Source organism: Stegodyphus dumicola, chromosome 8 (genome assembly GCF_044657685.1).
Source record: "Stegodyphus dumicola isolate Sdum_Otavi_A_Nest chromosome 8, ASM4465768v1".
NCBI classification, from domain to species: domain Eukaryota; kingdom Metazoa; phylum Arthropoda; class Arachnida; order Araneae; family Eresidae; genus Stegodyphus; species Stegodyphus dumicola.
Genome location: NC_140775.1, coordinates 140,112,303 through 140,139,962, shown reverse-complemented (window position 1 = coordinate 140,139,962; position 27,660 = coordinate 140,112,303). Strand labels below are relative to the sequence as shown.

At 35.6% G+C, this 27,660-nt stretch overlaps 1 protein-coding gene across 1 annotated transcript; it reads right to left on the bottom strand.

Moving 5' to 3' along the window:
• Window positions 1-822: 822 nt before the first annotated feature.
• On the bottom strand, window positions 823-27,660 carry LOC118201435 (sn-1-specific diacylglycerol lipase ABHD11-like). Its single transcript, XM_085822505.1, has 6 exons — window positions 27,216-27,660; window positions 7,949-8,099; window positions 5,066-5,239; window positions 4,064-4,255; window positions 3,745-3,950; window positions 823-1,096 (listed from the first exon to the last, which is right to left on the bottom strand). The coding sequence occupies exons 1-6, from the start codon at window positions 27,221-27,223 to the stop codon at window positions 958-960; spliced, it is 870 nt and encodes a 289-aa protein (XP_085678631.1). The 5' UTR covers window positions 27,224-27,660; the 3' UTR covers window positions 823-957.

Genomic DNA, 27,660 nt, shown 5'->3' with positions numbered 1-27,660 from the left:
TACAAAATTAGAAGTTAACTTTTGGCCCCACTAAACAAAAAGACATTCAAGTTGGTGCACCAACTTGACTTAATTCATTATTCTGCTAAAAGTTTCAAATGTAAACAAATGGCAGCCTCGTTAGGCCTAGCCTCATTTAAATTTTTAAATTGTTGATAATTCTATAACTATTACATGCAGATTAACTGAACACATGAAAAACTTTATCAGAACAAAAGAACAAAATAATCCAATCATTTTTAAAGCAAAAATGCACAAGTTACCAACATATAAGAATAAAAAAAAATTAACTCACCTAGCTGGATAAGAGGGTGGGAATTCGTATATATATATTTATAACTTATAATTATATGTGTTTGGTTAGGCCGATTGCAACTGAAAAAGGGTGTACACGACTAAATATTATAGCAGTCCTATATACAAAATTTCAAGGTTCTACGGCTAATCGTTTTTGAGTTATGCGAGATACATGCATAGATACGTACAGACGTCACGAAAAAAATCCCTTCTGATTCCATTTTAGATCTATTTTACAATCCGTTTTGGAAAAAATAGTCCTTTATTCTGTCTATACTTACAGATGTCGTTACATCGTTTAAATATATTCAAGATCGGTCAAAATGAATATTTTCTTTGAAATATGATATCTGAAAATTTTCGAAAAAAAACGGCGAAGGGAAAAGTTGGCATTATGGACCGAAAATATTACATCATTTTGTTTTTAAAAATTTTTGGAGTATCATAATTATGTAAATCATTTTTCGCTGTAATTTTCTATATGTATAGACTTCTGCTGTACAGCAGAAAAGAAATTTTTTTGAAAACATTTTAATAATTCCTTTTATATTGCATCAAATATTTTGTTACATTAAAAATAAAGCATGCAACCATCTCTAAGTTACTTTCAGAAAACAAAAAGAAGGTAATGCTGGCCTTTACACAACAAATACTTCGACTTCACGCTCTTGATAGGAATTTCAAAACTGCATCTGTGAATTCACGAGGGCAGTCTATATGCACTGCATGAGATGCATCTTTGATTGCTTCAAATGCGGCCTTTGGGAAAAATTGCCTTATCTCTTGTTCATCCTTTTTACTGTAAGAAAAAACATAATAATTATTTGGGAAACAAGTATATTTTAAATATTGTATAAGAAAATATTTTTAATTTAGGTGTTGAATGTTTAAATGCCAGATTGTAGAAAACATTTTGAGAATTACTATATTGAAATGATTTTTTTTTTGTGACTCTTTAAAAACGAAAGCATATTTCTGATTTATAAATTCTGTTTACAAGGAAGAATCTGCCATATAATAAAGGTCTGGAGCCATATCATTTTTGAAATACTCCACAGTTTCAGAAAATAAACGTTATTACTTTTATAGTTTTAATAAAAGTTTAATTGCTTATATTTTCAAATCTTTCTTGTTACTCTTTTTTTATTTCTCATTGCCATAATTTCATATATCAGTAACTTTAAATTTAAAGGAAAAAAATCCTCGAAATTGTGTTAAATTCTCAAAATTGTATTGTATTTGTATCAAATGAATAAAATTTAGATATGAAAAAATATAGATATTAACATATACCAAAATTCTCAAATGCCCGCCGAACAATAAAGTCGCTTAATACTGGTAGTTCGGTCTGAGGTTCGAATCTCGGCGAATGGGCTGGCTGCATGGGCGTTTTTGTGATTTTCGTCATTTATAAAGTGTGTAAGAGCCATTTTCCCTTAGAAAGTTCTCCGTGAAGGCTTCTCCGATAGCCCTCGAGTGCTCTGCCGTAATTAAATATACCATACAACACCATACAGAAATTCGCAAAACATACAAAAATGCACGTATATTAGAATTCATCATACATAAGCTGTTGATTATTTATTTAGAACTAATTACTGAGATGATAAAAGTTCATATCGAGTTTCATCACATATTAAATTACACAGCAACTCAAAGAGTTTTATGATATAGAAGTACTAAATTTTATATTATTTCAGTATATGTCCTTTTTATCACATACATACATCCAATTGATTTCAAAAATCTTCTCTAATCTGTTTGTATAACGTCGATCTTTCACAAGTATGCACTACAGAAATCTGGCAATGATACATGAATGTGTTTGCAGGCTATTTGCATTGCTGTTATAATGCTGATCGTAATCTTTACGTGTATGTGTTAAAAATATTTAAGCTATTAAATCACATATTGCTAGTGAAATCAAACAAGGACATGAAGAAAAACTAAAATATTGACATCCAAAGCAGAAAACGTAACGGTTAGTGCCTTCTGTGTAGAATAGACAATGCGATCGTTTTCAGGAAATCAGCCAAATTTAAGCATGTCAGCTTTGTCTTTCAATGTGAGTCTCACACTATTCAAATATGAACTAGGTGAGCTATCGGCGAATATACTGGGATTATAACTCATAAAGACAGCTAATCAAGCTTACTGGCTGCCGGCGGAAGCCATCAAAATAGTAAACACAAGTGTCCAAAAGTTAACCCTTTGAGGGGCAGAAAAAGACAATTAACTTTTACAGCAAAACTCTTGTTTTATTTACTATATCAGGTGTTACAATGAAATTATTTGCGACAATTACACATATTTTATCCAAGACGCGTGAAAAAAATGACCACTTTTAGTGGTTAGTGTCATTGACCACCGCCCACAGAACACATCCCTACAAATCAGTCTCTATAGTACTCGTGGAAACAGTTTTTTCTTTTTCAAGCAGAGTGCAACTTTCCATGTGCTGGATTCCCATACTGTTCTTACAGGCTTTTTCTTGATGCTGCATCGTTGTGATGTTATCTTCGATGACTGATGCTTATTTTCTTGAAGACGAATTGCTGCATCAACTACTGGCTTATGTTTCTTGATTGCCATAGTGAGCTATAAGGAAACTTCAGAAACGGTCAGTCTTGAAAACCACTCACACGAGTGAGTAAGACACAAGTGTACACGAGTGAGTAAGACACGAGTCACACGAGTGAGTAAGACACACGAGTGAGTAAGACATTCAACAGAAAAGCTAGGTAACTTTACGTAACCACCTTCAAAGAGTTAACCAACTTTCCAAGTGAAAAAAAAAAGAGGACAAAAAGAAAGTTATTTATATGAATGTGTTGAAACTTGCTTAGATCATGGAATATAACAAAAGACACTAGCGTTATGAAATTTAAAGAAAGTAATCTAATAATATCTAAACAATAGTGGCATATAAAAGCATGACATATCTGGAAGTGAGAAAGTTGTTTGCTAGAAAACGTAAAGATCTCTGTTGTACTTTCCTGAGAATGCCGATTCATACCAAGAATACGAGTATCTGTGACGGTTTCGGGTATCTATACCCATTTGTGGAGCAAATACTATCTTAGCTTCCGAGATTCCTAAAGCTCCCGAGGACAGTCGTAGGGAAAAATTAAATGACTTCCAAGCAAAATATGCTGGATAGTTGTTCCAAACATGCTGGACAGAAAATTCGAGTCTGGAAATATCTGATAGTGATTAAAGACTGCTGTGTATGGGAAGTGCGTTTGGCGTTCAAACTTAGACGAATCGGATGGCTGCATGGTTGCTTTTCGTGTTTTTCCCCATGTGTAGCGTGAATACGAGCTAGTTTCCTTTAGAAAATCCTTCACGATATCTTTCTTCCCATAGGCAGATAATCCTCGTATACGTATCCTCAACTAAAGATTAACTGATTGTTAGTAATGTCTTTTGAATGAAAGTAATGCTTACACAGAAAATGGGGAATGTTCTCCATAAATGAAGCAGGCTGGTCCTTCATAGACGCCAGTTGGCTCCGTCATTAATGTCTCTGTATTTTTCAGTGCGTTCAGTATAACCTTGAGATTGGATCTGAAACCATAACGACCATCCGGGTTGCGTCTCAATGAAACAAGGCGTCTTTGCTCGTCTATGTCACGCTCTTTCATTACAGCTTTCTGTAATACAAAATAGCAGATTTCTTTATTTCCTTGTGTTTTAATTATAAACTGAAATAGGATTGCAATTTATTATTTATAATTAAATCTTGCAAAATGAGCAAAATACTTACAACTTCGTCAGGTATATGACTGTAAATGAATTCAAAGATGAATTTTTTGGCGTCATCTTCACTTACATCTGACGGCATTTGCTCGTCAGCTTGTTGTGCCATTGTTAATTGCGTGATTATCATATCCAAGACAGGTTGGGGAAATTTCCTCACTAATGTATCTTCTGCTATGAGCATCTCAACTCTCTCTTTCTGAAATCGTTAATGTAGATATTAACATATTGCACTGGTGGACAAAATTAAGAGATGGAAAACATTTTCCCACATATTTCTTAAAATACCACACAAAACCTGGACAGCTGGTTTCCACTAAATATCACTGTGATGCTGGTGGCACAGAGATTAGTTCACGTATTCCTGGGGCTGTCACTACGCCAGCAAGAAGTACAAAAGTCCGCGTCTAGCTGCTCAGTTCATTACGCTGCGCAATACAGAAGTAATTTTTATCGTCTTTCTTGAATAATCTTGTTGTTTTCTGCTGTTTTTTAGATGAAATGAGAACACATCATTTAGACGAAGGTACGAGATGGAGAATCGTGGGTAGGCAGGCCTTAAGGTAGGGCTAGTCCCAAGCTCAGGTTGCTTGAGAACTTGATGTAATGCCAAGTGTCATCTCTAATTTGTGGAATCAGTTTAAAAACAGCGGTGCAGTATCCAGGAAACTAAGACAATGTTGCTCGAGAACCACAATGACCAATGACGACTAGTATTTGGTACTTTCAGCCAAGCACCAGAAAACGTCTACAATCGCAAAACTGTCTCTTAACCTCTCTGCTGCCACATGAGCATCAGTTTTAAAGAACGTTTTAAACGTCAATTCCTAGAGTTCTTATCTAAGTTCAGAATTAAATTCATAATCGTAATGTTGGGTTGTTGGGTTTTCATACATTAAATTTTCCTAAGTACTTCTTCGTTTAAAATTATTAGGTAGTCTTAGTACGCTTGTCTTGGTTTAGTGTCGTAATAAGAAATTCTGTGGAGATTTAAATTTTTAAAGTATACCTTTTTAAGCGCTGTCCTAATTGCTGTTACTCCACCCATATTGTGTCCCAATAAAACAGCTTTGGAAATGTTCATTGTATCCATGAAGTGAACCAAATCGTCAGAATTTATATCGAAGTTGAATTCATCCGACCACTCACTGTCACCGTGATTTCTCGCATCCAGCAGGTACACCTAGAAGTAAAAAATATTTACAAAAATCATATTAATGTAAATCTCAATTTAGCTCAAAAATCTGTGTGAGTGCTCTTATCATATCTCTCAAACTTATATATAGTTTTACCAGATATAACTCATATCTCAGAAAACCCACATTCCCCATCTTTTCATAGTGAAAATTTCCCATATTGAAATATTTATTCCATTTTACAAGTGCTGCAGAAACATAGAATTAATATGCATAATAAAATGTTGAATCTGTTGTGGATTATTATGATGATGATTAAAGCTAGTTGGTTATAAGGAAGATGCCGTGATGGTTAGTTGAACACTTCTTTGCTCTTCCTATAATATTCTTAAAGATATACATTGCCGAACTGTCATATGAAGTACTTCTCCGTGTTCTGCGATTATAAAAGTGCATTCACATATTCATAGCATTAGAGCGATAGATAAGGGAGGAACAAGACATTCTATCAAGATAAATGTAAGGAAACCGAAAATTACGCTGTTGGACATTAGATTAAAAATGGGGAAGTTAGTCAATTTCTCAAAAGGAGGACAAAGAGTTGTTTAATTGCTATTGATTTAGTTACAGTTTCAATTTGATTTTATAACTGGTAAAATGATCTTACTTTCACTTTTGCCGTTATTTAGAGACATGCGACCTTAAGTTATAAAAGAATTATATGACATAAATTAATTTTGAAATGACGGCCTTCAGAAAGCGTTGTTGTAAACAAGTTACTATTTTTAGAAGAGAAAGAGGAACTAATCAAATTAAAAAGGATTATATTACGAAACCTTATCTCTGGTTGTCAATGCAGGGTAAGAGAAAAATATTGTTACGTTGTTTTCTCTTCTTCTTTACGTTACGTTACGGGGTTCGTGTGGATTTGGAGTGACTAACGACGACACTACTTGATGAAATATCGAAACACACTTTATTGGTCAGTATTGTCAGGACAGCTCCAAAACACGTTTACAGTCGTCGATGAACTACTATAAACACGCTACACGATCAGCGACACAGCCTCCAGGTTATCAGGCTACCACGGTGGAGACAGCTTCACGGCAAAGCACTAGAGTACAGCTCCCGACTCTGCTTGGTCGTTCTCGGAACTCCACGTACTCAAGCGACTCTCCACGCTACAACTCGCGATGCACTCTACGACACACAGACTCCTTCGATGAACTTAACGACCCACTCGACACTCGCTGCCCGGCTGTCAACTCGATCGACTCCGCAGGGATTGACTCGCTAGACGAGACACCAACTCGATACTAACTAAATCGCACTATAGACGAGGCACACACACACCTCTCCGCGTACCAGCAGGGTTTATATAGCTTTCGGCTGGTGTTCGAGAACATTCTGGGCTAAACCAGAAGGTTCTCCATCCGTCCATGGCAGACCACCAATTTTGTCGCCAAATGGGCGATTTTTCGCCAAATGTAGCAACCCTGCCTTCCGTTGCCATTTTATGGCAAACCTAAAATTGCTTTGCGGGGAAGCTATCTTACCGCGCTTGTACATTTCGTAACAATATGACTTTAAACGCCCTCTATCGGTGAAACTGAATAATAATTATTTTAATATTAATTAACTTTGTAAGGATAAGTTTTCGAATAAGTATGCTTCTTAGTCAGATTTATAGCAAAACAGCAAACATCCAATGTATCATATGAATATTTTTAAAGAGAATTTGAAGTGTTTTGAAGGGTTTAAATTTTCGTTAGATAAACTCCATGCATTAACACACATCAGTATGTCGCAAATCTTTTTTTTTTTTTTTTTTTTTTTTTTGAGAAAAGAACATTAATTTATTTTAAACGAAATTAAATATGTCAAATTTTAATAATTGCAGTTGATTTTTCTAATTTAGCTTTAACTATGTTATAAGAAAAAGTCGGTTTTGGACTCGTTTGCTAAGTATTTTGTCATAACTACACGCATTTTCAGGAGCTTCATTTTTAACAAGCAAGTTAGTATTTTAATATATCCTGACAATTACGCAGTAAAACACAATAGCTGTCGAGTTAAGATTTTACTTCCTTGTGCGAAGTAAAAAAAGCATTGTAATAACGAAAAATTCCGGGTATCATATTTCAACGAAAATATCCATTTTGACCGCTATTGAATGCAATTTAACGAGGTTTTTGCGTGACATCTGTACATATGAACAGATTAAAGGACACTTTTTCCCAAAACGAATTATAAAACAAAGTTAAAATGGATTCAAAAGAGAATTTTTCGTGGCGTCTGTATGTAGTATGTATCTCGCATAACTCAAAAACGAGTAGCCTTAGAACGTTGAAATTTTGTATATAGAACTGCTATAGTATGCAGTTGTGCACCTCTCTTTTTGGTGGTAATCGGCCGCACCAAATGTATTTTATATATATATATACACCCACTCTGTTACTCAGCTCAAAAGGCTCAGTTTTTTCATTCTTATATGTAGGTAAATTGTGCATTTTTTGCTTTAAAAATGATTGAATTATGTTGTTTTTTATCTTCCGGTTAAGGTTTTTATGCGTTTAGTTAACTTCTACGCAACAGTTGTAGAATTATCAACAATTAAAAGTTGTTTAAATGCAGTTAAGAATTTTTTTTTTTTTTTTTTTTCTATAGCAGCCATATTTGTTTACATTTGAAACTTAGGCAATTGGGTAATTTAGTATGGTATTCTTAATTCATAAACTTGAATTAATTTTTCTCACCGTCCGTTTCGAAGCGTTGGCAACGGTTTGAGGGATATTACTCCAATATTCTTTGGAAGTTACAACGCCATGTAAGAAAATAATCGGCGATTTATCTCCGGCACCACTGACAGGCTCGATGGTTTTGTAAGCTAGTTTCACAGGAATGTACCTGAAAATAAATTAAAATTCTTTTAATACAACATCAATGTGTTTCCAAAACCATATTTAAATAACATTTCCAAAAGAATGTGTTATATCCCATCAGGTCGAGTTTGTATAATGACATTCATGTAATACTGTCTGAAATTAAATGAAGTACCTCATCTTTACGACTTTAATTCACACCTCTGTAACGAAAGTTCTAGATCAAAGTCGAATCACTCATAATCCAAAAGACGAGATGCTTGGCCTGGAGGGTTTCCCATAAATCTTAATTAAACTTAATATTTACATATATACAATGTAGGCTAAAATGCCTGAATCGAATATTTAATGCTCAAAAGGCAAGAACTGAATAGTTCCAGCTAAAATCTAAATCGAATTCTATTGCGTAGTGCATCGAAATTCTACCTTCAACAAGAAGAATATTTTTTCACGTCACGTGTTCAGAAGGGGAGAGGTTAAGTAAGCCAATAGATGGACTCCTAACGCCATCTCTTGGCAATATCAAAGAATATTCCTTAACACACTCCCCACCTGAACTCTGACAAGAGTTCATCTAACTCAGTTATACATACAATCAAGTACATAAATCACTATTCTATAAAAATATTAAAAAATACTAATTAGTCAAACACTTCAATTCCAATACAGGTTATACACTTCATGTATCAAATAATAAATGTTATAACTAATAAATGAACTAAATTTTAAAATATTTTCCACTTAACTGAACAAACTTAACTAACGATATTCAATTTAATCATTAATAGACAAAAAAGGAAAAAAGCATAACTAAATCGTTAAAGTTCAAAATATCTAAAGTTCAAGAGGATATAGATGTTGAACAGTACGTTTTAAAGTCCCATTACCAGTTTTTAATTCGAATGATCGGACTTTACCATCACGTCCAGGAATAATTTTTATGATTCTACCAAGTTTCCATAAGAGTTTGTTTTTATTATCTCCTTCGACTAAAACAACATCTCCTACTTTTAGTTCTGGTTGAAGTTGCAGATTCTTCAAGAAATGGGCAGTTCTAAGATCTAATAAATATTGTTGCTTCCATTTCCACCACAACTGTTTTAACAGCAATTCTTGATAACGCTTTCTTTTTAACAGCGTTTCTCTTGTCGTTTCGGTACCGATGATTTTAGCAAAGGTCAAAGGATACTTCAAATCAGTTTGTCCAATGTTTAAGAAGTGTATTGGAGTCAACGGTTGCGGCTCGTCATTGTCGTTGTAAACGTAACTTAGAGGTCGTGAATTAAGAACTGACTCCACTTCGACAAGTAGTGTAGACATTTCTTCGAAAGTCAACAATGCTTTTCCTACGATTTTTCTTAAACATTCTTTAACAGATCTAACAAGTCTCTCATAAAACCCTCCCCACCATGGGGCTCGTTCGATTATAAATTTCCAATGGATTCTTTCTTTGGCAATGAAATTCTTGAATTTGTCATCTTTTAAAACTTTTGAAAAATTCTCAAGTTCTTTCTTTGTCCTCTTAAAGGTCTTGGCGTTGTCAGAGTAGATGATTACGCAGTTTCCTCTTCTGCTCAAAAATCTGCGAAATGCAAGTAAAAAGGATTCTGTTGACATATCTGATACAAGTTCTAAGTGTACAGCTCGGGTTACTGCACAAACGAACAAAACAATATAGGATTTTCGAACGTCTTTAGAATTCTTTACGTAAACTGGTCCGGCGAAATCAATTCCACAGACTGCAAATGGAGGCGATTCTTGGATTCTATCCTTTGGTAAGGGTGCTGTCATCTGGTCTGCTGGTTTAGCTAAATATTTTTGGCAAATTATACAACCTTTTAATGCTTTTTTGACTAACTGTCGTCCTTTAGGAATCCAGAAGCGCGATCTGACTTTAGCTAAAGTCGCAGCAATTCCTCCATGCATTATCTTCTCATGTTCTTTGCATACAATCAGAATCGTTAGTCGAGAATTTTTAGGTAAGATTATTGGATGTTTATTATCTAGTGAGAAGTCAGAAAATTCCAGTCTTCCTCCCAACCTCATGATTTCCTTTTCATCAATGTAAGGAAGAAAATTATACAAAGGAGAATTTTTTCCAACCGAATTACCTTCTTTGAGGGATTCATATTCTTCAGCAAAAAACTTCTTTTGCTCTGATCTTATCCACAAATTTTCTGCTTCTTGTAACTCTTCAGCTGTGAGAGTTCCTTGAATGTCGCTAGTTTTTCTTAATTTTTTAATGAAACGTGTTGTGCAAGCAGTGACTCTTAACACCTTCTCTAATTTGCTATATTTTGATATGTCGAAAAGATCATCTGCACTTTTTTCGATTGTACATTCAAGTTGATGTATATCACCGGATCCCTTTCGGTATTCTAATTTGTTTTCATCTATTGTTTCTTTAATATCTAATCTTGGCCAAAGTTCGTGAGGGAGTTGAAGCCATTGGGGACCTTGCGTCCAAATGGTCTCATTTATTAACTTGGAAATCTTCGTTCCCCGAGATACGAGATCTGCAGGGTTGTCGACACCTGGCAATAATGCCAATCTTGAGGTGAACTCAATTTTTGTATTTCTTCGACACGATTCCTGACAAAGGGTTTGAAGGCTTCAGGTTGTTTCTGGATCCAAAAATAAGTAATTGTTGAGTCTGTCCAAAAATAGCACGGAATTCTCAATTTCAGTGCTTTCAGAATATTGCTGACCAACTTAACTGATAACAATGCCCCCATTAATTCTAACCTCGGTAAAGTAAGGGATTTTAGTGGAGCTACCCTATTTTTAGAAGAGACAAAGGCCGTTTTGATTTCTTTATTTTCTGTCGTGAAACGTATATATGCGACTGTACCATAGGCTTTGACACTTGCATCTGAAAAGCAATGTAGTTCGAGATTTTCGACATTAGTGTTCGAGTGCATGAAAAGGTAACGAGAGATGGAGAATTCAGCCATTTGAAGTAGCTCTTCACACCACTTTCTCCATTCAGAGGACAAATCTTCAGGTAATGGTTCATCCCAATCTATTTGTGACAACCAAATCTTCTGTATTAAGCATTTTATTCTAACAGTAAAAGGTCCTAAAATTCCAATCGGATCGAATATCCGACCCAACACTTGTAGAAGAAATCGTTTTGTTTCTATTGGTTTAGATGTGAAAGACAATAAGTTCCGAACATCAAAATACAGTAAGTCCTTTGAATTATCCCATGCCATACCTAAGACTTTAAATGGGAAATTTTCTCTATTAAAATCAGGATTTTCATCTGGAACGATACCCTGTTTTACCCACAATTCATGTAATTGTATTGAGTTACTATGCCATTTGTGAAGCTGCATGCTTGCTTCCTTACATATTTGGACCGATTCTAGACTCGTAGTTAATGCTTCATTGATCGTTGGTTGGCTTCCGATCACATCATCTACATATACGTTCTCATTCAAAAAGTTAACCGTTGTAGGATAAAGTTTATTATAATTTTTCAGATGATGTTTAATGGTAGCGGCTAATAGAAATGGACTACTATTTATTCCGAATAAAACTCTAGTGAATCTATATATGTCAGGAGAAATGGTTTCATCATTAGGGAAATCGGAAAACAGAAACCTGGTTGCGTCTCGATCTTTTTCATGTATGAGAATCTGTAAAAAGGCTTGTTTTATATCTGCGGTGAAGGCTATTAGATTATACCGAAATCTTAACAATATTTCGAATATTTCAGGGTATAAATTTGGCCCAACATGTAGACAGTCATTTAAAGAAATGGATCCTGGGGCATGCGATGATGCATCATAAACAATACGTAATTTACTTGTAGCTCGATCCTCGCGTATAACTTCCCTATGTGGCAAGTAAAACACGACATCCTCTTCATTTGAAATTTCTGAAACTGGTTCAGAATTTTGTTTTAACTGATGTCTTAATACGTTCCTGTATTCGTAAAATAGATTAGGATCTTTTTTAAATCGTTTTCTAAGTCGATGAAATCTTTGTTCTGCGATTTCCCTATTATTATTTAGATTTGATGTGTCATGTTTCCAAGGCAATCTAACTTTATAACGAGAATTTTCATGTGTTATATTTGATTCGAAATATTCGACGACTTCATTTTCAGTTGAATCGAAGTTTTCCCTCTTATCAATAAGTCCTGAGTTTTCCAAGTCCCAAAATTTTGTTATTTGTTTGGAAATCAAATCTTCCCCTACAACTACATTGAAAGCTAAAGAGACATCATCATCACCTTTTCGTCCATGTAGGCACCAGCCGAAAATAGTTTCCACTGCAACAAGATTTTTGCTTAAGTATTTAACGTGTCCCATTACTATGTTGTAATAATAATCTGCACCAATTAGAATGGCAATGGGTTTTTTACAATCGGGAAAATCTGCGAGCACCAAATTTTTTAATTGTCTGTTTTGCTTAATTCTTCTGATTTAGGAGGTGGAATATCTGTACCTGATATATGATCAGTTACTAATAATTCAACTTCTATTCTAGAATCGGGAGAACTTCTATGTTCTAAAGTTAATTTAACTACGTCATAATTTTTTTGGATGGGAGAAGTATTCCCAAAAGTGTAGACAGTCAATTTTTCTTTTCTTATGACAGGTTTAATCTGTCCGCTAACTCGCGAGCACAAAAACTTTTCATACTTCCACTATCCAAGAGAAGTCTGGTAAACACCTTTTCCTTAGCTGTTTTAACTTTTATCGTGCAAGTCTGTAAAAGAATTGTATTATTTGCATTATGTGAAACGGCCGAAACAATTTCTTCTTTCTGTTCCTTAGTTTGTGTATCATTTTTCGAAATTAATATACTATCCTTTTTATCACTTGGTGTATTTTTAACTATCGAACTGGATTTAAAACATATGGCTTCTGAATGTTTACCCTTGCAAATTTTACAAACTTTAGTTTGGCGTTGTCGGCACTGTGAGATTTTGTGTTTAGGGGCCAAACAAAGAAAACAACGCGATTGATTTTTCAAAATATCTCTCTTCTCATTAACTGTAAGGCATAAACAGGACTCTGAGTCATGGTTTTGAAAACAAAAAATGCAGTTTCCATTTGATGACGCGGCTGCCATAAATTCATGTGTGGTGACAGTTTGTTTATGTTTCGGCGTCGGTGGATATCTGTTAATACCTTTCATTTCCGGGTTTGACTTGCGTGGAAAGGATAACGAATTAATCTTTTCTCGCGATTCTATTTCTAATCGGAGAAAGTCTAGAAATTTGTTTAAATCATAGGTTGAAGGATTTTCAGTATTTGTACGATGAAATTCTAAAGTTATATCGTTCGGGACAATTTTCATCAAAATTGGAATAAACATGTTGAAATATGTTTCTGGTTTCACACCGAATGCTAAAAGGCTTCTGACTTGAACGTTAATTGTATCATAAAGTTTTCGCATTTTTGCCATTTCACTTGAACTTTGAACGGGATTTAAATTTAAGAGATTAGAAATGTGTGTATTGATAATAAGGTCACTTTGACCGAATCTATTTTTAAGAATGTCTATAGCAGAGTCATAATTAGCCTCTGAGATTGAGAGACCTTCTATGGATGATGCTGCGTTTCCACATAAATAAGTTCTCAAATAATTAAATTTTTCTATCTTCGAAAGTATAACATTGTCATGAATAGTGACCTTGAATGAATTCCAAAAATTCATCCAATCGTTATAATCTCCGGAAAATTTGTGAATTAAGAGTTTGGGCAATTTCACATTGCCTTCAGTCTGTCTTTTGGTTTCAACTTCTGTAGATGAATTATTTAAATTCGTGTTGATATTTTGAGTATTGTATTTCCTTAAATAACGGTTGATTTTAGACTTCGCTATTATTATTTTATCGTTATATTCCATAGAAGTGTTAATATCTGAATCTAATTTTGATTCATCTTCAATCAAATTTTGTATTTTTTCATTTAAATCATGTAGTTCCGTTTCTTTACTATTTAACAATTCCAAACAATTTTCTAACTCTTCTTGATTTTCTTCTTTTAAATACTCATCTACATTTTTAATAATTTGAGTTACAGAAGCACGTATATGTGCTCGATTCTTAATTAGTGTCTTCTGTTCCATTTTAATAAATTATAAAAGGAGACTTACCGTGAGAAGTCTTCGCTTACAAAGCTAATCCAAAAGGCGAAAAACACAAATTTTCAAATTAATCAGATTCTTTTCTGGGGCCGATGCACCATTATTTAACGAAAGTTCTAGATCAAAGTCGAATCACTCATAATCCAAAAGACGAGATGCATGGCCTGGAGGGTTTTCCATAAATTTTAATTAAACTTAATATTTACATATATACAATGTAGGCTAAAATGCCTGAATCGAATATTTAATGCTCAAAAGGCAAGAACTGAATAGTTCCAGCTAAAATCTAAATCGAATTCTATTGCGTAGTGCATCGAAATTCTACCTTCAACAAGAAGAATATTTTTTCACGTCACGTGTTCAGAAGGGGAAAGGTTAAGTAAGCCAATAGATGGACTCCTAACGCCATCTCTTGGCGATATCAAAGAATATTCCTTAACATCTCAGTTATTGATAACACAGAAGCAGTGGCGTAGCGAGGGGGGGCAAGGGGGTGCATGATGCCCCGGGCGCCTCTCGTACAGGGGCGCCAAATGGTCTCCAAACAAGAATTTCCGGAAAATTTCAGTTTTCATTTTGATCGATTTCTGGAAAATATATTTAAAATTAATAACGATTGTAATATAATTAATCATTTATTTTCTTGATTTGTCTGATAAAATGTGTAATAAATGTTTGCAGTACATTAGCCAAAACGTTCTTCCTGACCACTTTATTTCTCCAAAGTAGAGATCTTTTTTTTAAACGAAATGCACGTATATGTTAAAACGATTTCTCAAACAAACCGATTCCATAATCTGGGAATGACATTTTTTGGGAAAATCCTAACGCTTCCGCTACAATGGATTGCGTTTGACTCTCCTGTAAACGACTGATGGCCTTTCTGGCTACCGATTCAACTAAGTCATCTTGCTGAGACATCGTATATTCACTGCTACGAAGCATTCAACGCATGTCAATTCTATTTAATCTCCTATTACAAAAGGAATACTGCAGGTCGCTCCTTACTCCTTATCTAAAACTCATAGATTTCGACGTCACAGACTAAATTCGCATATTCCCAACTTGTAAACGTTATAATTTTCCTGTATAAGCTCTTCTATTTCCTTTTGTTCAAAAAGGTTGTCCATTATATGGTTATTTCATACCGAACCCACAATATCCCCTAATTGTGCCCACCAGCGGCCGAGCGGTAAAGACGCAGAACACTGGTAGTTCGGTCCGAGGTTCGAATCCCGCGAACGGGCTGGCTGCATGGGCGTTTTCGTGGTTTTCCCCATGTGTAACGTGTATACGAGCCAGTTTCCCTTAGAAAGTCCTCCACGAAGACATCCCTCCCTTTAGGTAGATAGCCCTCGTGTGCTTTGCCATAATTGAATAATCCTAACCCCTAATCCCCTGTTTTGAGCAGTGAATGTGAATGCATGACGTTACTCCGCAGTAGAAAAGAAACGGAACTTAAAACTACACTACAGATCTATAGAGTAAATGTTTTTCTAAGCCTAAGAGTCGCACTTCAAATACTACTTACTACTTCATTATCAAATGCTAACTATGAACGTTCGTTCAGCAAACTAAAATAAATGTTCACATATTTACATTCAGCGATGGGACAAGATCCCCTAAGTCATCTAGCATTTTTAAGTGTGGAAAGAGAAAAATTAGAAAGGGTCGACTTAAATAAATTTGCTTCATCCAAGGTAAGAAAAATGTATACATAATAATTAATTGTATTCATGTATTATATTATTATTAATAAATATAAGTGCCCGACCAAGTCGAGGTGCACGTGATTGAAGCGAGATGAGGGCAAATTTAAATTTTTAAGTTGGCTGGTCGTGTGTCTGACAATTTTAGATCTTTGGCCCTCCAAGCACGAACGTGTCCAGTTGGCTATGTCCTTTTGCATGCTAGGTCATACGAAACGTTTCTGTATCAGTTTCCTCGAAGCCTTGATGCCAGGATGTGACAGACGATGTAACTGACCAAAAATGGCATGGCGAAATCCGGAGGGAACATAAGGTCGAAATCTTGAATCCTGAACTTCACAATAAAGTGATTTTCCAGTCGACAGCTGCTTAGGCTGCAAGTTGAGATTGGTGGAAGTTTTGCTTTTCAAGAGGGTTTGAATCTCGGTGTTGTTCATCCGCAAGGGCAGCAAACTTTTCTGGCGAAGAAACGGCTAGTTCTTCAATACGAGACAAGGTGTCTGCAACAATATTCTGCAAACCCTCAATATAATGGATAGCTGTTGAAAATTGCCCTATGAATTCTACGTGTCTCATTTGACGAGAAGTTTTATTGTGTTGAAAACCATAGGTTAAGTGTTTGTGATCTGTGAAGATCATGAAAACGCGTCCGTCTAGCATGTGTCGAAAATATTTGACAGCTTCATAAATTGCTAATAATTGCAATCGTAAGTGCTGTATCTCGTTTGTGCTGGTGAGAGTTTTTTAGAAACATATGAGTCTCCATAATTCTTCATCTTTCTGTTGTAAAACTGCTCCTATACCTGTTGTTGATGCGTCAACGTGTAGAGACATTAGGTTATTTTTTGGAAGCAGAAGAGATGAAAAATATGCAACTCCTTCGCCGGGAATCGAACCGCGGACCTCTGGAATACCGGCCCAGCGTGCTACCGTTACACCACGAAGACACGCTAGGGAAGCGGTAAAAATACCTTATAATGTATATAATATATCGTGTATAATGCGACTGGTGTTTTTAGGGAACCCAATCGCCAAATACTAGGTGTGGAGAATCCTCATCCAAAAGCCCTTTCAGTTCGGGCGTCATTGTAGAGACATTAGGATTTTTGGGAGCAAAAGAGATTGAAAAATTAGCAACCGCCTTCGCCGGGAATCGAATTGCAGACCTCTGGAGTACCGGCACAGCGTGCAGAACTACTACACCACGAAGGCACGCTAGGAAAGCGGAAGAAATACCTTATAAACGTAGAGTGATAATGGTTTAGATGCGGAAGGATACTGCAGATTTGTTGCCGAAATTAAATCCTTTTTGCGTTTTTGGAACGCTTCGAGAGATTCTGTGGTCCAGGTTATAAAGCGTTTATCGCTTTTCTTGCTTCCAACCAAAAAAGAATTCAGAGGTGATTGTATGGTTGCTGCATGAGGTAAGAAACGTCGATAAAAATTGAGCATAGCAAGAAATAATCTTAAGTCCTTCACTGTAGATGGTTCGGACATATCGCGGATAGCGGTGAGTCTGGAAGGGGTTGAACGCCATGAGTGAAAATTTCATGACCGAGAAAGGATACTCTTGATTGGCCAAAAACGCAATTGTAAGGATTAAGACTGACACAGTACCTTTGAAAATGTTCAAAAACTGTTCTCAAATGTGATATGTGTTCTTGCTCTGAAGAGGAGGTGATTAAGACCTCATCAAAATAAGGTACACGAAAGTCGAGGCCGATTAACACCTGATTCATGAAGCGATGTAACGTTTGAGCAGCATTGCATAAGCCGAAAGTCATGACCGAAAACTCAAATAGTCCAAAAGGCGTAATAACCCCAGTTTCAGCTGGGTTAACGGGTTAACAGCTGGGAATATCAGCTGGGTTAACGGGCACTTGGTGATACGCCCACTCAAGATCAATGGTTGTAAAAATAGCTTTTCCCTCTAAAACTTGCATACAGTTTTGAATGCGCGGGATTGGGTAACGATGAGAAATTGTAGCTGCATTTAACCGGCGATAATCGCCACTTACCATTTCGTTTCCGAACTAGATGGAGCGAACTGGCCCATGAACTTTTTGAAAGACCGCAAATTCCCTGTTCCATCATGTATTAAAATTCCTCTTTGGTGGCTTTAAGCTTGTCCGGAGGTAAGCGTCTAGGTTTAGCGGCAATTGGCGGTCCGTTAGTTTCAATATAATGTAGTACATCGTTCTTGGATTCGGAAATACCCATAACTGTGCGCGTGATTGTAGGGAATTCTCTGAGAAGTTGATGCCATGGGGAGTTACTCGAAATCAGTTTAATGCTGAAATCTTGACTATTGCGAATTACTCCCGGATAAGTTAAGTTGGTTGTGGAATCTATCAAACGGCGATTCTTAAGATCGACAAGCAAAGAAAATTTTTGTAAAATGTCAGCGCCAATAATAGGACAGTAGCAATAATGAATGGCTATTTGGAAGTCGCAGCGCAATCCTAAATCAACAGATATCAGGCGTTCACCAAAAGTTGGAATAGGAGTTCCATTTGCTACATAAAGTTGTAACTTGGTAAGGCGCTTTTGTTCGTGAAAATGTGGTGAAACGACAGAAACATCAGCCCCGGTGTCTAGAAGAAACCTTAAGCCCGAAATTCTCTTCTATGACGAAAAGGCTTGCAAGCTTCCGGCCGCTGTCATATATGACTTCGAGCAACGGCCCTTCTCGTTTCCCTGGTCGTTATAACAACGCACGGTGGTAGGCATTTGTTTGCCTTGTTTCCAAATTTGTGGTGGTAAAAAACAAATACCCGGAGGAGGGCTTTCATAACGTTTCCTCAGTGGGTTAGGACGTGTATTTCGACTACGTGATGTGGAGCGGTTGCGCGAAAAGCTTCAGCTTGAATGGCTACTAACTGAGCAACCTGTTTGAAAAAGTCATCAATTTGAGCCTGTAACGCCACAATACCTGACTCAGGAGCCTGCACTGGATGTATTTGCGCAGGAATGGCCAGCTTGTGAATTTTATCAGCGATTTCGGGAAGATTTTTAAGTGGCTTTCTACTGGCCGCTAAAATGGTTTGCATGTTAGATGGGAGTCTATTCATCCATAATGTTTTAAGAATGTTATCCGTTAGGTTACCGGCGACTAAGTCTGACATTTTAGACAGCAATTGAGAAGGCCTTATATCACCCAACTGTAAATCGTGGAACAGCTGCTTGATTTTAACTGTCTCGGATTCTTCATAAACAGAAATTAATTTTTTTAAAGATGTGTATTTGTCCGTCGCCGGTGGATTCAAAATTATTTCACGAGCTGATTGAAGTACCTCTGATACTAACGTGGCGATCGCTGTATAAAATCGAGTTTCGTTGGCAGTAATGTGACTCAATTTAAACTGCGCATCCAATTGAATGAATCATAACGATGGGTCTCGGCGACAAAAAGGTGGTGGCTTAACTGTCACTCGTGCCAATTGTGAAGCAGCATCGTTGTCAACCACTTTAGATCAATCATATATGCACAGTAATAATATGTATAGAAAAATAATATGTATATAGTGACACAGTTTCTTGGTACTTGAAATTAGAGAAATTGGCGGCTCAAATGCAGCAGACGATACATATATCCGCTGAAATTATGACAAAAATATGTTGTCTCATTGGAATATGGCGCAACGCTTGAAATCACATGTGAAATGTCTTACTTGCATCTCATCACACTGGGTAACTTACTGCTGTTCAGAATTTTGATATATAAACTCCATATTTGTGCAACATTGAAGGTTGCTATTCGTAATAAATACGGGTCACCAATTATGGCAGTACAATTTTTTGAGACTGATCGTTAAATAATTATAACAATTGAATAGAATACATATTATTTTGTTTTGGGTTGCTATGGGTTACCAGACTGGCAGAGTTGAGTTGTAGTAGGAAAGTTTCCACATATCTATTTATTTATCTATAATGTATATTAAACTTTTAATTGTTTAAAAACACTTATATAAATATGTAAAATAAATAACACCTTTTCAACTAATTCTAGATCATCGTATGTCTGATTTTTTCGCTGACACAGATGCATTTCCAAATTCAAGGATAATGTAGTTAGGTAGTGACTATTCTTAATATATTTTTGAGTATTTTATGGCAGATTCAGCATTTTATTATTATTTGCATTATTTTCTTATTACGAATGTATTGTATACATCATATTACTGAAAGTGTTTTTTTTTTGGGGGGGGCGCCAAAAAGGTATTTTGCCCCGGGCGCCAGTTATGCTTGCTACGCCACTGCACAGAAGTTAGTAAAAAAAAAAGTCCTTTTTGCGTTAGGCTTAAATATTTGGAGACTTTAATATTTTTAAACTGCTCGAAAGAAATTTGCTCGAGATGTTTATTGTTTACAGCTCACAGGTTTCGTATTTCTAGCAAAATAAAATATATTCCCACTTCAAAGAAACATTTGTTGTAATCGTCGTACACAAGCCTCGGTGAATAAATCTATACTTACATCGTGAACAATTAAATCGAATGAAGAAAAGTTCTAGGCCACGTATTGCGCTTATCAAACTAGATAAAAATTCTAAAATGGGACGATCTCGTAAAGACACGCATATAAGGTTTAAGAAAAGATTCCTCGAAAAATCAAGATCGCCTCCCAAATAATAAAATTTCAGTTTGGTTTATGTGATTATGGCTAAGTAACTTAGGGCTGGACTTTAATAAGGAAAACTGCTTTGTATGGTCGATAGAAATTCGGATCATCATTATTAAATTCTTCTTTCTTAAACTGTAGAATTTATTAGAGGAATATAATTTACTTAACAGAGAAAACTATATAATTAAATTATTAAATAAGTTCCCACTAGTGTTATTTTACAATGAAATGACATCATAGCAAATTTCTTTCCTACCATTTGGCTTTCCATTTTAAACAAATCTTTCCAGATATCAGATTTTATGGTACATACATATTATCGTAATTACCTTAGCAAAAATCGCCAATGTTTCAGAATGTATCAAATTCTGATAACAATGCGCGTAACAATTCTTCAGTTTCAACAACCAACGTCGCCATTTTCTTAAGTGTGTACTTTTTTTTAATTCCAAATTTTAACAGTTTTTATAGATAAATCGTGATATTTTTTTATCTTGAACTCAGTTTTAAAACACGTACTAGTGGGACTTGCTTGCAGAGGCAAAAATTATGATAAAATTTTGGCGAGCAGTTGCTTTGAATTCCTTCTTGAAGAGATCATCACGAAATTTTCACTTGAACAAATTAAACAAAAGTTCGTTTTGTAAGCAGGTTTATTGATTGTTATTTTGGTTCCTCCTTCTGCACTATGGTTAGGTTGACTGTGGGAGAGTATGATATGTGTTCTTAAACAATTGCTAAAAAAAGTTCTTGGGAAAGCGTTGTTCGATTTAAATTCGAAGAATTACAAATAATTGACTGTGGCTTCACAGAAATCATCAACTCTCGACCTCTAACTTACATTTCCCAAGATCTAAGTAATCCGGTTCCCTTGACTCCTAATATGTTCCTGAATAGCGTCGAAAATGTTGGAGTACATGATCTAGACTTGATTTCAATAAGCTCAAGATTTCGATAAGCAATTTATTTACAGCCTAAGATTCAGAAAAGAGTTACAGTAAGATTCCGTAGTAAATACTTAGAGAAGCTGTAGATCGTGGTTAATAAAAGATCGTCGTCTGTGACATCGTAGTAATTGAAAGGGATAATAAAAAACGTTTAGACTAACCACTTGCGAAAGTTATAGAGCTTATTCCCAGCCAGGACGGTAAAGTTAGAATTGTGTGTGTCAAGACAGTATCGAGTATGTTGCTATGACCAATTCAAAGAATCTACCCGTTGGGATTTGTTGGACATCAAGATGCTACTGAAGCAACAGAAGACTTAACTCAATCCAAAAGCGATGAAAGCTCGAGAGCAAAAGAAAAGGCAAAAGAACTTTGTTAGACTCTACCAAAACGATCTGTATGTGGTTGCAAGATTAAAACTCCTAGGAAACCGAACATGTGAAATTAATTTCTGTAACGAAGTTTTAATAGTGTATAGAATTCAATTATTAGTTTTTTAGGAAATAATGAATTCAATGTTAAAATTTATTATAAGTTCTTTGAATTAGGTTAACTTAAGGTGAAAAAATGTTGCCCCCCTAATTTTTTTTCGGGGGGGGGTTATTGTTGTTGATGATGATGATGACGATGAGCCAGATCTTTCTGATGCCAATACAGCAGCAAACTTGCTGGAGTGTGTTTTTCTCTCGTGAGGTAACAGTTTCTGAAACCACAACTTGTAATAAACCTGCATTTTCTGTAAACAAATTAATGTTTTTATTACTCTTATGACGAAAATGTATTTTTCTTGCCACATAACATGACCCCAAAGAGTTTGTTTACTGAAAATGAATGATCGTAATTTTTAATAAAGATTAAATTTAAAAGATTGGAATACTCCGACTTCTGATAAGAATAAACCAAAATACATGAAGCAATTTTGATCTTTTCGATAGCATTACGTCACAAAATTGTACAGAATTAAAGGTATTATTATTCCGATGGAATGGTAAGTATATCAGAGCATAATACGAATGTCTTTTACTTGCAGGAACAAAATTCAAGAAATACTGTTCTAAAAACCTGCATGTCTCTATAAGACCTTAATTAAGACATTTTTAATATATTCCGATAAGTACAGGGAGTGGCCTAGAGCTCAAGAATTTTTTCTTTCCATTAAATGTAAGGAGTAAATCATCAAACAATTATTTTATTTGTAATGATTCGGGTTTAGACAAAATTTCAAACAAATCGATTTGTCTTTAAGTATGACTCAAAATCAAAGGAGCTATTTTCATTGAGAAAAGACGTCTTTCGTTAAATGTCTGTCTAAGAGCAAGTTAGGTCATTTGAATATGGCAAACCACGCGAGGACTATTTGTCTTATGGGAAGGTTTCCTTGGTGGAGGACTTTCTCAGGGAAATTGGCTCGTATTCACGTTACACACGGGGAAAACCAAGTATGTCAACCATGCAATCGTCTCATTTTACTGAGCTCAACCCGGATCAAATTACCAGTATTTGGCTATCTTAACCACTTGGCCACTAGTGGGGGGGGGCCTTTCTAAGAGCAATTAATGTAATTTATTACATTACGTAAGTACTGTCATTATGACATTACGTAAGCGGTACTGTTTCCATTTATTTTATTGTTTTCCGTTTATTAATTGTTCGTAACATGAAAGGTATTGTGCTATATTGTGGATATTTACTTAATTTTTTATAAATAGATGCAGTTTTTATTTAAGGAATATTCTGTCTCATATTACTATACATGTAACCTCTTTTATCGACCACCTTCCTAAGATGATCATCGGTGAATGTGACCAGCATTACTGACAACATAAACAGAATACAGTACTGATCATCAGCTAAGGTACTACCTTCACAGAAGGTGGTACCTTTTAAATTATAATTATATATTTATTTTTATTTTTAACTATACAACTAAATGTTAGGATAAGTAACATAATTCAAATAATGTGAACCATCTTCTTCATTTGTTATTTCGTGCTGTAAGCATCACAGTAAATGAAGTAAGCATAATAGCTAAATAAATGGAATTAATATGAAATATTACGAAATATTTCGGGATGAAAAGCTAAACTATGTCAAATCAAACAAAAACTTTTTTTCCGACGTGTTCTTAATAACACTCTTGAATGTTTCGAAAAGAATTGGCTTTTATACAGCTTAAAATTATTATGTAGAATAGACTATCTATAGCAAGTTCTTTTAATATTTTCTGCACGCAAATTTAAATTTTAACTCAAATATTTTAATGCGTGGACGAATTTTAAATATACTTAAATTTTTATTACTCATGGCAAGTAAGAACTTCGTTCTTCTCGTATGTAAGTGTGGATAAATAAAATAAATTATATCTAAGTACCATTCCATTTCTGTATTTATTTTGATAAATAATTGCTTAGTAATTGAATACTCTGTCTATTACTGCTGGAGCTTTCTCTTCTCACACAAATAATCAATAAATATTTTCGAAATAAATACACTGGTGTGCAAAAATTAAGGACGAGACGGTTTTTTCAATATAACTTTGTACAAAAGCTTTCCAAATCAACACATTTAATACCGTAAGATTCCCAATACGTAAGGACATGAGTAATGTAAGCAACACTTGCTAAAAGAGAAATCAGAGGGATAAAAAGAAGGTTTATTGAAAAAGTAGCTTGGAGCGCAATGCGACTGAAGGCCGAAACATCCCTGTGATGGGTGTCCAGCAAGAAACATCCGGTCTTTAATAGGGGATATGATCTCCCCTGACTGCTAGGCAGGTTTCACAGCGTCTGCCCATGCTGAGAATGAGGGTGTCAATGAGTTGTTGAGGCATTGCTGCCCATTCGTCTTGCAGCGCCAATCGAAGCTCCGGAATCGTTACTGGTGGTAAGGTACGAGCTGCCAAGCGTCTGCCTAGAAAATCCCGAGTATGCGATGAGAATCGCTACTCAGACTGAATCTGCTCTCATCTGTAAAGAGTACTCGTCCCCATTCATTGTCTCTCCAATTCCGGTGTTCCCGGCACCACAGAGAACGCCTTCTCCGATGGACAGGCGTTAGAGGTACACACCGTACAGGGCGTCGTGCAAACAGACCACTACCGTGCAGTCTTCTGGCCACGGTAAAACGCGATATCGGTCGTCCAGTCGCCTGTGTCGTGTGTCTAGCGATTTCTCCCGCTGTCTGCCGCCTGTTTCTTCTGGCCTGTAAGGCAATATACCGGTTATCTGCGGGTGTGGTTCCTCGTGGACGACCACTACTAAACCCCAAGATAGCTGTTCCTGTAGTTCGAAATTGTCTCCAAAGTCGTGAAACGATACTGTGAGTGATTCCGAACTCTGCAGCCACACTTGTCATACTGCGGCGTTCCTCCAACTTCCCAATGATTCGATCTCGGGTAAAAGCATCCAGATGTCGTCTAACAGATTGATTATTCGCCCTTTCTCGCTGAGGCAGCAACTCGGTGTGATTTTAACTGCTATACGGCGTGCAATCTCTTTGCCAGAAATATTGATCTTACACCGACAACATGCTTTATACTACTCAGACACTCCTCCATTACGTCTGCCTGCATATCTGCGCATGTGCTACCGTACATCACCTTACTTAATGTCCTGATTGGTCTTTCTGTCCGCTCTGCCTCTTCGTTCAGCTGATGTGCTAATTTTTCGACTTCGTCCTTAATTTTTGCACACCAGTGTATATAGGAACAATCCGTTAAATCCACTAACTGAAATAGCAGTTTACATAGCGTATTTGTAACATTAAAAATAATTAAATCCGTACAGTTACAGTACCAGAATTACAAATTGAAAATGGCGTACGATTTTAGATGCAGCCGCTTGGAACTCATTCTTCATAAATATGGGAATACAAAACACGCACACATTTTCTGCGCTCAGAGTAAATTACAAAATGCTCTGCAAGTTATTAAAAATTTTCTACAGTGCTATGCATTATTTTGCAACCTAAACTCTGCGTGAGACAACCGGTGCGCGGCAATACATATACTTGCACATGCTACAAAGTGTAAAAATCAGAAGTCACGTCCAGTAAAGTTGTGCGAATACTATTTCCCATTTCAGCCCATATTGTAAATGTGAAGAGAATATCTTCCCTAGTCTCAACTCAATGATCGGACAAAAGAAACAGGATGTCAGTGAAGACAAATGAAGCAATTTTGATTTGTCATTATAATTTTAAAATGATTGGCCGCAATATTATAATTATGTGAAATAAGAAAGTAATATAATTAAGAAAGTAAAACCAACTTTAAAATACGACTGGGCCGCGCCTCATTGGCGCAAAGGTGCGCTACCTCGGAAGGGCTATTAATCTCGAAACCGGATTTTGCGTTGAATAACTATAGAAGATTGAATCACTTTTCAAATTGCCACCACCAAATATTATCTCCTGTATTATATTTTGAAGAAATTAAATAACGGAAAATCTACATAAATGTATGTATATTTAACGCATTGTGGAAAAAAGAAGTTACCTAGAGCCATCAAATTTTGAATAACGTAATCCTCCACCCGATCAAGGGCATCTGGAAGCTTGAATTTTTAATTTCGGATATGTTTTATTATCTATTTCATATTTTGTAAAACTTTAACGAAATTTTTGATTAACAAACTCAGCGATTTCAAAGCGAGCACTGTACGGAAAGTAACATTTTTATCTCCAGCGCGCGATACTATCTGTCGGAAATTCTCAAGATATGCTCTTTTTAAATATTTTGTGATATTTCTGTTAATTGAATTTTATGTGGTTTAAGTGCGAAGAACATGATATTCATCGAACGTAGGTAACACACAAAAGGTTAAAAAAAACAACTCTGTAAAAAAACCTTCAGATTTTATTTTTATGTAGTTTTCTTTTATTTAACTTTTTATTTTACCAAAAGTAATATTTAGTTTTGATTTTTTTTTGGGGGGGAGGGGTTAAAAAAAGAAGTGATTTTACATTTTTCCCTTTGTTTATTTTGCAAAAGCAATATATATTTTTATAAGTTTATTTTTTTCCATTTTTCAGTTTTCACAAAATGCAGTTTTTGTTTTTATTTTTTCCCTTACATATTTTAATTCCAACAGTAATTTCTTTTAATTATACGAGTTATTTTATCAGATCTCTTTATTTTTTTTATCAGTGTAAAATAAACCACTAGCTACACACGTTTTTCATGTTTTATTTATTTAGCACTTAAACGTCTTGTAACGGGCCCACCAGCGGCCGAGCGGTAACGTCGCTGAACACAGGTAGTTCGGCCCGAGGTTCGAATCCCGCAAACGGGCTGGCTGCATGGGTGTTTTCGTGGTTTTCCCATGTGTAACGTGTATACGAGCCAGTTTCCCTTAAAAAGTCCTCCACGAAGGCATCCCTCCCTTAAGGCAGATAGCCCTCGAGTGCTTTGCCGTAATCTAATAAACCAAAACTAAACGTCTTGTATCAGTGCTTAACATTTATGGCAACCGTATCTATCTTGAAAAGCTATAGTATTCTTTTTTAACTGAGACTTACTAATGGAAGCGAAACTAAAATCAGACATAGGTATGTAATCAAATAAAGGCAATATGAATGAAAATAAATTTATCATGATTTAAAATACAGAATTTTTATTAGAAATATATTAAACAAGTGTAAATATTTCTAAAACTACGAAATTTTTATAGTTAATGACATTTATATTTTCATTAATTTTATACATTGCTTTCAGCGGGTATGTTACAGCGTTTTTAAACAACGGAAACAACTTACTTCGACATATTTTAACAGGATAGATAGATGAACGGAACACTGCACTAGAAAATGTAGATGAAAGACGAGACTTGCGAATACACGGTAGACTCACTTGCTTCTAATCTGCAGTGAAAACACGTGTGGGGGGGGGGGGGGAAGAACAAATGTTATTCTTCGTCTCAACTCGTTATTGACTGATAGCGATAGGCATCAGCATCCGTCATGAAACACTGATACTTTCCTATCTGGATATCATCGTTTTTAAAAGAATACTTCACACGCAAAAGAACAATACCAAATGTGATCAATTTCAGTCTCTTAATACTGAAACAATAGTCAGATCAAAGATAATGCATTAATGCGCTTCTGAATTCCACAAACGTCGTATAAAAGCCACTAAGAAAGCGTTTTCACAATTTTGTTCTATAATTTTAATATTTCGCTAATATAACTGTGTAAAACT

What these genes read in the sequence shown, in the direction of transcription:
- LOC118201435 (XM_085822505.1), bottom strand. An exon ending in CCAACGCTTCGAAACGGACG is followed by an intron (nt 5,240 to 7,948) that starts GTGAGAAAAATT and finishes TTTTACTTCTAG; the next exon opens with GTGTACCTGCTGGATGCGAG. An exon ending in GTCATATACCTGACGAAGTT is followed by an intron (nt 3,951 to 4,063) that starts GTAAGTATTTTG and finishes TTTGTATTACAG; the next exon opens with AAAGCTGTAATGAAAGAGCG.